The 12,644-nt window shown below is 51.4% G+C and overlaps 1 protein-coding gene across 3 annotated transcripts in view; it reads right to left on the reverse strand.

Moving 5' to 3' along the window:
• The window catches only part of LOC122382744 (upstream activation factor subunit spp27-like), a 37,291-nt gene that overhangs the window by 4,659 nt on the left and 19,988 nt on the right, over positions 1–12,644 (reverse strand). For all 3 annotated transcript variants that reach the window (XM_043368475.1, XM_043368473.1, XM_043368474.1), the window contains exon 2: positions 1,432–1,656. In XM_043368475.1, coding sequence (XP_043224410.1) covers positions 1,432–1,474 — 43 coding nt within the window. In that variant the 5' untranslated portion in view covers positions 1,475–1,656. The remainder of the gene's footprint in view (positions 1–1,431; positions 1,657–12,644) is intronic.

Below are 12,644 nucleotides of genomic sequence, written 5' to 3' on the forward strand. Positions count from 1 at the left end.
CAAGTATATCGAATCAATAACAGGGTAGCAGGGCACACGCAGCTCTCCCTGTAATGCCGCTATCCCCACGGCCGATGGACAGCGGGGAAAAAACTTTTCATATAAAAATAAATAAATAGATAGATCTTCAGACGATATGTTGAGGGAGCTCAAGGCCAACACCATACTAGCTTGTTAATCATCCTCGTTATCATCTTGATAAGAGGAAGTCCATCGTCGGTGGTTGAGACCAGGGCTGCGGAGTCGATGAATTTACGGCGACTCCGACTCCGACTCAGACTCCGGGCAGAAATGTCGACTCCGATCGACTCCAACTCCCGACTCCGACTCCGCACACCTGGCAGGGCTGTGGAGTCGACAGATTTTCGGTGACTCCGACTCCGACTCCGGTCACAACTGTCGACTCCGACCGACTCCGACTCCGACTCCGACTCCGCAGCCCTGGTTGAGACAAACTTTAGCCCAGATAATTAGTACGTAGAGCAGTAATAACAAAGTTAACAACCAAAAATGATACCAAAAAGAGGCAGCTCTTGGTCCGTTTTGTCAATTAAAAAAAAAAATGCCTGCCAATGACAGTTGAGGTCTCCGACCTCCGGTATTGCCCCCTCGTGGCTACTGGCGCCGGGGCGGTCCCTGCGCCGTACCGCCTCAGCACAGGACCTCCACCAGCCCGGCCGAATCAGACAGATTCAGTGGCCGCTGCCGACCCCCGACGCTGCCGCCAGAGGCCCGCGGCGCCGCCGCCGTTCCGGCAAGGCGGGGGCGTCCCCTCGGACTCCGACAGCTGCAGCCCTGTCCTCCCACCCGGCCGGCATGTTGATACGCCGTGCGCAAGCGAGAATGTTCTCGCAGTCCCGGAGCTGCCCATGACGGTCCCGGTGGCGGCCGAGACAGGGGCAGTGGCCGGGGGCACGGCGACAGGGGTGAAGGCCGGTGACACGCGGGACAGCCGGCACGGATTGAGCGGCGCCGCCAGCCGCTAGTACCGGCGGCCGCCGCCGCTGGCCGCCACCGCCGCAGCACGGCGCCGGCCGCCCGGCCCAGCTGTCCACGACGCCATGTTGGAGGCCGTACGACCGGCATTCCAGACATGGCCGAATTGACGCCGAACAACGAAACAAACACGAAATTCAGCAGCCTACTGACGAAGCAGCACCCCCATATTGCGTATATAGCAACTTACATCATACCACAGTGAGAGGCATATTTTACGTGTAAACTAGAATTATATTTCCTGACTGACGGTCGCCGGCCCAACATGGTGGACGCTTCTGCCAGAGGCTGTACAGCACCCCGTACTTTTATCAGCGAAATTTACCAACAAAATCGCCACGGACGGCAGAAAGAGATATACAGAAACACTCAGCACACAAAATACTACCCCTCCACGACAGCAGAAATGGTCACTATCAGAAGTGTCAAACTTACCGACGATTTCGGCCCGGAGTTCCTCCTTGGTAATGCTCGCCATTTTCACGCGCTGGGAGAGGACTGCGTCGGCGCGGCGGAGGCTCGGCGCGGCGGTGGCGGTGGCGGACGGGCGCTACGGGGCCGGCCGCGGCGCGGCGGTGGGCTGGCGGCTGGCCGGCGGTGGCTGGTGCTAACCGGACTACCGCCGCCGCGCCGACCGCGCCGCCACGTGTGTGCTGGTATCTGGCGACAATGCGGCAAAGCTTAGCTGCATCAGCCCAACGCACCGAACGCTCAGGTGCCATGATCATCCAAGGGGGACGCGTTGGGCCTTGGTTCATGGTTGGACGGTGGAGAGTAAAGTAGATCCCCTGATTCCTATAGGTACCCATCACTATTTTTTGTGTGTGGTTTAGCTGTCACATAGTTTAACTGCCTCCACGGTTCCAAATTATTTCCCGGTAAGATCAAGGCCGGTAAGATAAGGCTTTTGGGCAATAGGCGAGGCGCTCCACGCCGCCCAAGACGCCGCCCCTATAAGGAACGTTATTTTGTGAGGGTAGTCGACTACGGCTGTGCCGCATCCCACGGGCTGAGTTCACAAATTGTAGCTTTGTCCCAATGCTCACAATCGACACGCTTAATTGCGTGATAAACGGCACAACTTAGCGCTCCGGTTAACTGGTAGCTTCTGAGGAGTGGAACATCATTCTGTAGTCGACTATACAACAGTTTCTCTGAGGTCCCGACCCTGGTGCTCGCGCCGGGGCGAGGACGTTCTAACCCACCTTCCCCCCCTCAGGGCTTTCACAAATATTAACCCTCGCACTTGTAGGGTGTGGGGTGGTCGGATGGACCCCCTCCGTTTTTTAATAACAGGCGCAAAAATCGGCCAGTTGCGACGAATTTTTAATACTCTCGAGTTAATCAATTTTACACGTACTCTGAAAATTTCATGAACCTGACTCAAATGGCTTTTGAAGTTTTGACCTTCGAGTTTGCTCTTTCTTGAAGCCAGGTTTGGCCGGAATCGCGATTCGGCGTATGTCAGCTCACATCATTTATCCGCGCGTTTCAAGTCTTTTTGTGGTTGTAACTTCAACTTGTAAACGTTCAAACATGTGAAATAATGTTTGTCACATGCATTATGGTGGGTGTCAATGTCATTTGAAGGTCAGTTCAAGGTCATTAAACCGCGCCCCACTGGGGTCTACGCATAACACGCCCTACTGGTTTTTTTTTTTGGGGGGGGGGCGGGCTATTCATAGCCTCCCCCCTCTCCTAATTCCGAAACTGCTGGGCCGATCGTCAAAATTCAAACGACATCTGATAGCGCTGGAAAAAAGCTGTCGAGCGAAACCTAATTTCATTGACCTCGAGGTCACCGATGACGTCACAGGTCAGGTCAAAATAAAAATTATCGATGTTTGGCTTGTTCACATTTTGGGCTCTAGCCGCCGCGCCGGCTTAGAAGTCAGATCAGGCTCATTTTTGGTTTACACACTCGTGAATGAAAAAAACTTAAGATAGGTACCCTGAGGGTACCAAATGTGTAGGTACTTTGATTTTCAGGTCAGGGTCAGGTCATCACAGGTCACGGATCAGGTCAGGTGAAATTTAATATCATGCATTGGTCACGTGACACACGTTTTATGGTCCGTTTAGGCCATAGATTTCGAATTCGGTATCACCTGTGTTATATGAGGCCATTTTCAGCTGAATATAGCTTAGGTCAGGTCACTTTCAGGTCAAAAAAGTTCAAATTTAAAGTTGCAAACTTTTCAACAACAAAGGTAGGGGAAGACGGGGGAACACCGCCCTTTGGGGAACACCGCCCACCTCGATATCAGAAATATGAAAAGGTCTAGGGCGACAGCTGACTGTCTTTTGGCAGCGTGACGTCAACAGAAGTGCAGGTATGGGCAGGGGCGTAGCCGGGATTTCCTCAAGGGGGGTTCCAAACCTACAAGGGCCCAAGGTAACCCCCTCAAAATTCAAAAAGTCGTCGGATTTCATGCACTATTTTTTGGAGGGGGCCCAAATAAGCTGATTTTTTTTTAAATGAAAAAAATGTTAGAACTGAGGGGGCAAGCAGTCCATGGGCCCTTGCCAGATAGGCACACGAATAGCCTCATAGAGTCGCTTCGCTCAGCCGGTTCTGAAGGCGGACTGAGGGTCTCGTAGGTCGGATGAGGGTCCTTCAGACCGTCAAAGGCCGCTACAGGCCATGAGAGCCTCGTAAGCCGTCTGAGGGTCATGTAAGCCGTCTAAGGGCCACTCAGACCGACAAAAGGCCCCTTGCACTCGCAGAATGCAGAGGGCCCTGTCGGACCGATGGAGGGCCCTCTAAGACAAACTAAGGGCCCATCAGGTCATTTGAGGGCCTCGGGGCCCCCCAGATCGACAGTGGATCCGATCTGAGATCCATCAAACCGACATCGAATCAGACCAACCGTCGGAAACCAACAGATCAACAGAGGGCCCCTCAGGTGAACAGAGGGCTCTCTCAGGTCAATCGGTGGCCAAATAAGACCGGCAGGGGCCCCTCAGAACAGCGGAGGGCCTCTCCTAGGTCGGGAGAGGGACCCTGAGACTGACAGAGGCCCCTCATGTCAATAGAGGACCTCATCAGGTGATATAGTTGATCACCCTGCAGTTAATATAGGCCCCTCGGACAAACAAAGGGCCCCTCAGGCCGATCGTGGGCCCCTCAGACAGATCGGGGGCCCCTCAGACCAATCGGGGGCCCTCAGACCGATCGGGGGCCCCTCAGACCGACAGAGGGCCCTCTCGGTCCAAAAAGGGCCCCTCACGCAAGTTGCGGTTCCTTTACACTGACAGAGGACCCTTCAGATGTTAGTTAGAGTCCCATCATGAGCTCGCCTCAGAGTCAGAGGGCAACTCGACGCGTTCAGAGGGCCCGTCGGTAGATAAGAGGGCCCCCGTCCAGCGACCGGGGGCCCTTTCATGCGCTCAGAGGATTTTACTGTAGCTCAGAAGGCCACGTCAATCAATCAGGGGCCTCTTCATGCGTTCAGAGGGCCCTCTCGTGTATTCAGAGGGCCTTTCTGTACCTAGTTCAGAGGGCTCTTGTCAAGCGATCAGGGGGCCCTTAACCCTCGCACCGACGGGGGGGGCGGATATCCGCCCCCCTGAGGTTTTTCGCGAATAGCGGGAAAACCGCGGCGCGTAGCGCCGCGAAATTTGGCATGACTATACCCTCATCAATTTTACACTTGGTGTGCAAGTTTGAACCTCCTACCTTTCAAGTTCAGGTCACCAGGTCACTTTGAATGACCCAACCTCAAGTCACTTTTTTGCAACTTTGTCACCGTGCCAGAGCTACAGTAGATGTCGGAGGCCTTTGAAAGTCGCAGGATGTTATTAGGTCATTAGTAGCTACAATTTGTATATCTCGGAATTTTGATATCGGTGACCTAAGGTCAGGTCAATTTCGCGACCTCCCCATTATAAGTCAATGGGGGAAAAATCAACTCCCTGTTTTTACCACTAAAACGGGTCGGAATGGCCCCATATACCATACCTGACTTCATATACGATCAACCTTCACTACCTTGAGGTCTGTTTTGCTGTTGGGCAGCTGTGAGGTCATGTGACGTCATCAAAGGTCACCAAAGGTTTTTGGCCAATAACTCCGTACAGGAACAAGATACAGACGCGTGGTTGGTCTCATTGTGTTCAGCTCGTCAAGACGCATCGAATGATATACATGATGACCTCGAGGTCACGTGACCTGAGGTCAACCTTTGACCTTGACCTTTCGAGGTCAACATATATATCATTCGATGTGGATTGACGAGAGGATCACGATGATGCCCTTAGTTTGTTCCTATCTTGACTAATTCGAAAGTTATTCGAGAAAAACTCTCTCCATATCTAGCGCCGCCATTTTGACTTTTTCGACCCCTGTGACGTCATCTTTGACCTGACCTGAAAATGACCTTAGTAAAAATTGTAGATCTTGACCGTGCGTATCCGATGCCGTTTACCGCTTGTTGCTATCTTGCTTCGTTCTCGAGATCTCAGGGGGGGGGGCGGTCATCCGCCCCCCCCCCCCGTCGGTGCGAAGTTGGCGCAGACCCCCGTCGGTGCGCGGGTTAATGCAATCGGAGGGTTTTCCTGTGGCTCAGAGGGCACCCGTCAAGCGATCAGTGGCCCTTCACTAGCTCTGAAGAGGGCCCCTCGAACTTCAACCAAACTATAAGAAATAAATATTAAATAAAAAAAAGAGGCCCATCAAAAATAAAGTGAGTGAAGTCCGCCCTAATAATTGGCCAGGGTGTACGTAAGGTAAAGCCCACATTCATGTGTGGTCCCCCATTTGAAACAGCCCATCCCGGAACTTTTGAAACTACGAAGGGCCCTGCCGTCAGTTTCGGGGATAGTGGCCCATGGAAGGCCCAAGGGGGGTCCCGAGGGACCATAGGGACCCCCCTTCGCTACGCCACTGGGTATGGGCATGGGTGGAGCTTTTCCAGGAAAGTTGGTGGGGCAAAAAGTCGTCAAACCCAGAATGTCCGATTATGAAGTTGAATAAAATGCCACACTGAATCAATTCCTATCATTGCAGATATAATATTTTGCATTAAACAGACATTACAAACAGGGGCGTAACTTTTTGGTTTTCGTTGGGGGGGGGGCAACGCTGTCAGGGGCGCCTTTTTAAGGGCATGGGGGCGCCTCCCCGTGACTGTCTAGAAATAAGTCTTATTTAAGTTTACGGCAGCATTTTTTTACCATAGCACGTTGTTTTTGTGCCGTCGTGTTTTGGCACGTTATGTTGCAGTTTTTTTCTGAAATAGCGCGCCAAAAGCGCGGAATTATTTTGTAACCAAATACATTTTGAAAGCACTTTGGGGACCAGAGACCGGGGGCGGGTAGTGGAATTGGGGACCAGGGTAGTGACGCCTTATTAAACAACGCATATGGTAGTTCTTCTAAAGAAACGAGACGAACTGATGAATTGACAAAAAGAAAAGAAAAAACAACTGATAAAAAGGCGAGATTAAAGAAACAAATCTGTAGAACTTCACCCCACGCAGAAGCAAGGGACGTTTTTACGCCTCCCCTTTTAAGTTAAGAACACACTTCATACTGCATCTTTTCCGCACGTGTTCTAGAAGCAAACCAGTGGCAAAAATTTGCCCTCATCGAAAAAAATAAAAAATTCCCCCCCCCCCGCCCGCGCCGGGCCGGGGGGGGGAGTGAACACCTCCCCTGCGGTTTTTCGCAGATATCTCAAAACTCCGCGCCGCCGTTTTTGGCACACCTGTTCATGCATCTTTTTTTACACATGTGCAAATTTCAGACCCAGAGCTCTCAAGGTCAGGTCACCAGGTCACGTCAAAAGACCTCACCTCAGAAAAAATTGCAATCCTCGTCATAGCTACACCGACTGAACGATCGCCTTGAAACTTTCAGCGATTGATAAGAGTAACAGTATGTCTAAAATGTTTATCTCGGAATTTTGATATCAGTGACCTATGGTCAGGTCAATTTTGCGACCTCTCCATTATAAGTCAATGGGAGAAAATTGAAATGAGCCTTTTTTGGACGAATGGTATTTAGAACCCTCTCAAACATCGTTTCATAGGTAAACATGATACACTGAATCGGAAAAAATGCACCTGTGACCCCTCTGTGTGCCCTTGAGGTCATCTCAGGTCATAGACGGTCACCACCAGTTTTTTGGCTGTAACTTTTGATAAAGGCGTGCTAGAGCGATGAAAACACTTCAGATGTATTCAGCTCGACGATACGGATCGACTGATATGCAACATGACCCTTTTCGGTCAGGTTATGACCTTGACCTGAGGTCAAATTTTAAAAATGACCTTTCAAGGTCAAAAAATAGTTCATTCGACGCGTCTCGACGAGAGGAACATGATGCTGCCAAAAGTAATGTCGTGGCACTCTTAAGTCAAAAGTTATTGCCGAAAAACAGTTTTCGTGAAAACTGCTATTTTACAGTTTTTGCCCTTTGGAGGCTAAACCGTTGACCTTAGGTCAAATCTGAGAACAATGGTCAGAAAGGTCTGTAAAAGGGCTATCGAATGCGCTTTTCCGCGGCGCTGTAGCTCTATTGGTCCCGAGTTAGCCGTTGCAGTTTCCAAAATTGTTGAAATGGCCTACATTTGACCTTCGATGACCTCAGGCGACCTGACCTTTGACCTGACCCAAAAAATGACCGAAGTGTTTCCGTCATTATTTTTGACGCTCTTTCGAATGATGCTTACTGCGTGTCGCTACGTGGCCCAGGAGCCGAGTTAGACCAGACACTGGCGGATCCTGGGGGGGTCCACGGGGTCATGACCCCCCCCAAAAGGTCTGAGAGGGTCATTTGACCCCCCCCAAAAGCCGAAGACCTAAATGCGCTATAGACGCCGTCTTGCATGCTCAAAATCACCTGTCAAACACTTCTGAGCTAATACCTTTGTTTTTCTGGATCGTGTTGCGTGAAAAGGCGTATTGAAGACCAGAATCTTACTCGTTTTTGTCTCAACCGTGCGAGCACCAGGGGATGATCCAGGAAAACTCCAAGGGGATGGTCATGAATTTAATTCGTGGTGCCCCTACCTATACGCAAAATTAAAAACTCAACGGATTTCGGTCACTTAATTTTGGTGATGTCCTATTTTCATTTTTTATTTTGTTTGTTTTATTTTTAGTGCCCCTGGGCCCTGGCAGGTCAAAATCACGTCTGAGGCGAAAGAAATTCACGGGAATCCCAAAAATCACGTCAGGACATTCAGGGCCCTCTGACCAGCCTGACAGCTAGGGCCCTTCTTACTTCCTGGGGCCTCCAGTGAATAACCGCTAGTGTCTGTGTCTGACCGCTAGGGCCCCTCTGACTCCTCAGTAGGTAGGAGGCCCTCTGTAGAGGAGGTCCTCTGTAGAAAGGAGGCCCTCAGTAGAGAGGAGGCCCCCTGTAGAGAGGAGACCCCTTTAAAGAGGAGGCCCTCTGTAGAGAGGAGACCTGCTATAGAGAGAAGGCTCTATGTAGAGAGGAGGCCCTGTGTAGAGAGGAGGCCCTCTGTGGAAAGGAGACCGCCTGAATGCAGAAGGCCCTCTGAAGAGTGGAGACCCGCTGTAGAGAAGAGGCCCTCTGAAGAAAGGAGGCCCTCTGTAGAGAAGAGGCCCTCTGAAGAGAGGAGGCCCTTTGCAGAGATGAGGTCCTCTGGCTCTTTGAAGAGAGGAGGCCCTCTGTAAAGGAGGCCCTCTTAAAGGGAGAGACCCTCAGTAGAGAGGAAGCCCTCTGTAGAGAGGAGGCCCTGTAGCTTCTGTAGTTAAGAGGCCCTGTGAAAAGAGGAGGCCCGCAGTAGAGATCGGTGGTCCTCTGTAGAGAGGAGGCCCCCTCTGTGTTTTGACAAATGTTTTTGCAAATTTTTCGCGGCGCTTCGCGCCGCCGATTTATGTACATACGTACAGGTCAATACGAAATCTTGACTGTAATTACATAAACCAACCGTGTCAAATTGAATCAGAATTCATATGTGTGCTGTAAAGGAACTCCGGCTTGTACTGCAATGCTAAAAGGGTGGTAAAATTTGTGTTTTGGAGCTGTGTTTCGACACATTCTTTTGCAAATTTTCTCGGCGCTTCGCGCCGCCGATTTATACACCAATCAATAAGAGAGAAATAACAGTGACTGTAATAACACCAACCGTGTCAAATTGAATCGGAATTCATATGTGTACTGTGAAGGAACTCCGGCTTGTACTAGCATGCTAAAAAGGTTGTAATATTTGTGTTTTAGAGCTGTGTTTTGACAACTTTTTTTTGCAAATTTTTGCGGCGCTTCGCGCCGCCGATTCATACACAGGTCAATAAGAGAGATCGTGACTGTATGCTACTATTTACTAATGCATTAGGCTAAAAGTGAGGTAACTATATCTACTTCTGGGTTTTTAAGTCGGTCGACCCGCCTCCCCCCCCCCAGTAAAAAATCCGTGGCGACGCTCCTATATAGGTGGGTTTCACTAACTAAAACTACTGAGCCGAGTGACTTACGATAAAACTTCATCTTATAAACGACGAAGATCAAATGTCATTTTTTGATCTCGACATACTCGCTCCCTACCCCCCCCCCCCCGGTCGTCAGAATTCATTCACCAGACCTGGTATGTCGGCCGACTGGTGACCCCCCCCAAAACGACCCCCTAGATCCGCCCTTGAGACCAGACACCCCCCTCACCGCCCGGCGCGGAAGTCGCGGAGCACCAGCCCGGCGCGGGTTAATCCCAGGCTGAGAGCGTTCAAGCTTAGGTCACCCATATACCTCTGTATACCGAGACATGCAGAAGTCTGTGGCTCACCAGGTGATATCAAGTTATCACGAAATGATAGGTACAAATTACTCCTGCTTTGATCTAGAGGTGACAAAACGTGAAAATTTTGGGAACCAGACTCGAACCAGACCCGGCTGGACATTTCTGGAACCAGTCGGACCCGGTCTAAGTTGGAATCGGAACCAGTTGGACCCGTTCCCCAAAAGTCAATTACCTAATACAAACCGTTTGTAGAAATCATTAATTGCATCGTGTAAAACAGCCCTTTTCCCACTGATAATACTTATGAACTACAGTGTGCAAAGGAACATACATGAGCAAATGTTTTCTTTCCATTCACTTCATATTTTGCAATCATATGTAGTGTCCACTATGTATGGTTTATGGTAGGACCCGGTTGGACCCGCCAGAAAATTTCCAGGAACCGGTCCGGACCCATTTGGGTCCAGACCGGTTCTTTTGACCGGGTCCTCGGGTCCACATTTTGCCACCCTTTGAACAAAAAAGATGATGTAGGATATACCAGTATAGTCAGAGGAGCGCTAACATTGGCTCGATGGGTGCTATGAACCGTTGGGACGCTACGCCAAGCAAGAGTGGCGCTTTAACAGCAGGGATACCATAACACACAAGGCCCTGTGGGACGATTACATTGACTCAAGGGGCGCCCTTTAGAATCGGTGCGACACCGTGCAGAGGGCGCCATTCTTAACCACATCAATTTTAATACTCACTGCAGATGGCCTCCAAACTGTCTCGAGGGGTGCCTTCAGGAACCGATGGAACAGCCACCGAAATAGGGGCGCCGCTCTAGCTGCAGTGATGAAATAAGGTATTGACCGCATTGACCAGAGGAGCGCTTCATGTGGCTAAAGGGGCGCGTTGGTAAACTGGTGGGGCGCCACCCCATGCCCAGCGAGGGGCGTCGTACTTAGCAAGGAAATTATGTAAGTCAGAGGAGCGCGAACTTCGGCTCGAGGGGCGCTTGTATGAACCGTTGAGGCGCTAGCCTAGCTAAGTGTGCCGTTTTAGCAGCAGGGATGCCATAACACACTATAGCGTGCACTACATATGGTATCTAGGCCCTCTAGCCTCCCCCCCCCCTCCCCGAGGAGCGATGATTATGACTCAAGGAGCGCCCTTAAGAATTGGTAGGCCACATACATTTCATTACTCAGTGCAGAGGGGCGCCAAAACGGGCACGAGGGGCGCCTTCAGGAGCCAATGGGGCAGTCTACGGACTGGGGGCGCTGTTCTAGCAACAATGATGATAAGGTATTGGCCAGAGGGGCGCTTCATCCACCTGAAGGGTCACATTGATAAACGGATGGGGCGCCGCTCTGCATGCGGGGGCATTAGTTATTAGCAAAACAGATGACATAAGACGTGCGTGTTGTCAGAGGGGCACCACTTTGGCTCGAGGGGCGCTTTTTAACCAATGGGGCACGCTATTTAGCTAAGTTTTTACTTGCCGCAAGCGGCGCACCATCCCTGAGGAACGTTACACAAACGACTGACGACTCTCTCGACATGGGCATCAGAGGTGCCCCTATAGACCTCACAGGCGTCTCTAATTCCCATTGAGGCGCCCCTTTGGGCTTCAACTGGAGCTCCTCTTTCTATGGGCCTCGGAGGCGCCCCCATTTGGCATGCAGTCTCCCCTCTTTCGTATTGGGGCGCCATTATGGCCTTAATGGGCGCCCCTTTTTCATGTGGGCGCCCCCTATACTATAGACCTCAGAGGCACCCCGAAGGGCCTCAGAGGCCAATAAGGTGCCCCTCTTTCGCATGCAGGCGCCCCTGTGGCCATTTCAGGCGCCCGTGTTTTGCATTGAGGCGCCCCTGAGGACTTCATGGGCGCCCCTCTTTCGCATGCAGGCGCCCCCACGGCCTCAGAGGTTCCCCTCTCACGCATCCCATTTCCATATAGGCGATGGCGCCCCCTTGAAAGATGGCGCACGCGCTCCTATGACGCCGCTGGCCCGTGAGGGCGCCTTTCGGGCCTGGGGGCGCCCACCAAGGTTGGGGGGGCAAACGGAATGTTGGGGTGGCAAAATTTCAAGTTGGGGGGGGGCACCTGCCTCCCCAAAAGTATACAAAGTTACGCCCCTGATTACAAAGCTCTTCAATGCGAAAAAGATTAATTTGCAAAACAACGAAGCCTTAGAAATCAGCAAAAATTGGTGGGGCAAAACCAGGGATGCGGAGCCGGAGCCGGAGCCGGAGCCGGAGCCGCCGGAGCCGGCATATTTTGCCCGGAGCCGGAGCCGGAGCCGGAGCCGTGAAACAATATAGCCCGGAGCCGGAGCCGGAGCCGGAGCCGTCAAAAAAGGGGCGACTCCGGCTCCTTTTTTTGAAGAGGAAAAATTATTTGCCTAGTTCGGTTTGACAGTACAAGGCGTAAAACAATGTGGTATTCAAAATAACCTTTTTATGCAAATACAGAAGCCACGTTTACCAATCCCATCGCCTTTTTTCTTCCACCCGTATTTAACCCTCGCCGGCCGAGGGGGGGGGGGGGGCGGGTGCCGCCCCCCCCCCCATAGTTTTTTTTCGCGATAGCTCCGAACACGCCGGGGATAGAGAGCTGAAACTTGGCATACCTGACCCTTGTTTCAAGCCGGATCTTTTGACACCAACCGCATTTTCAGGTCAGGTCAGGTCACTGACCTATGACGTCATAAGTGAACCTCTGCATGGTCTTCAGATGTAGCAACTTCGCAACGCCCTCACTGCCAGAGGAGCTTTCACAGGGAAATGAAACTTGCAGGACCTAGTATCCATTAGGAGTCTCACAACTTGTATATCTCGGATTTTTCCTAAAGGTCATATGAGGTCAGGTCATTTTCGTGACCTCACCATTATAAGTCAATGGGGAAAAATGAAAACTGCTATTCTGGCGCCGGGAACGATCTCCAACTA

The sequence above is a fragment of the Amphibalanus amphitrite genome, unplaced genomic scaffold, assembly GCF_019059575.1.
Source record: "Amphibalanus amphitrite isolate SeventyFive unplaced genomic scaffold, NRLGWU_Aamphi_draft 000146F_arrow, whole genome shotgun sequence".
NCBI lineage: Eukaryota > Metazoa > Arthropoda > Thecostraca > Balanomorpha > Balanidae > Amphibalanus > Amphibalanus amphitrite.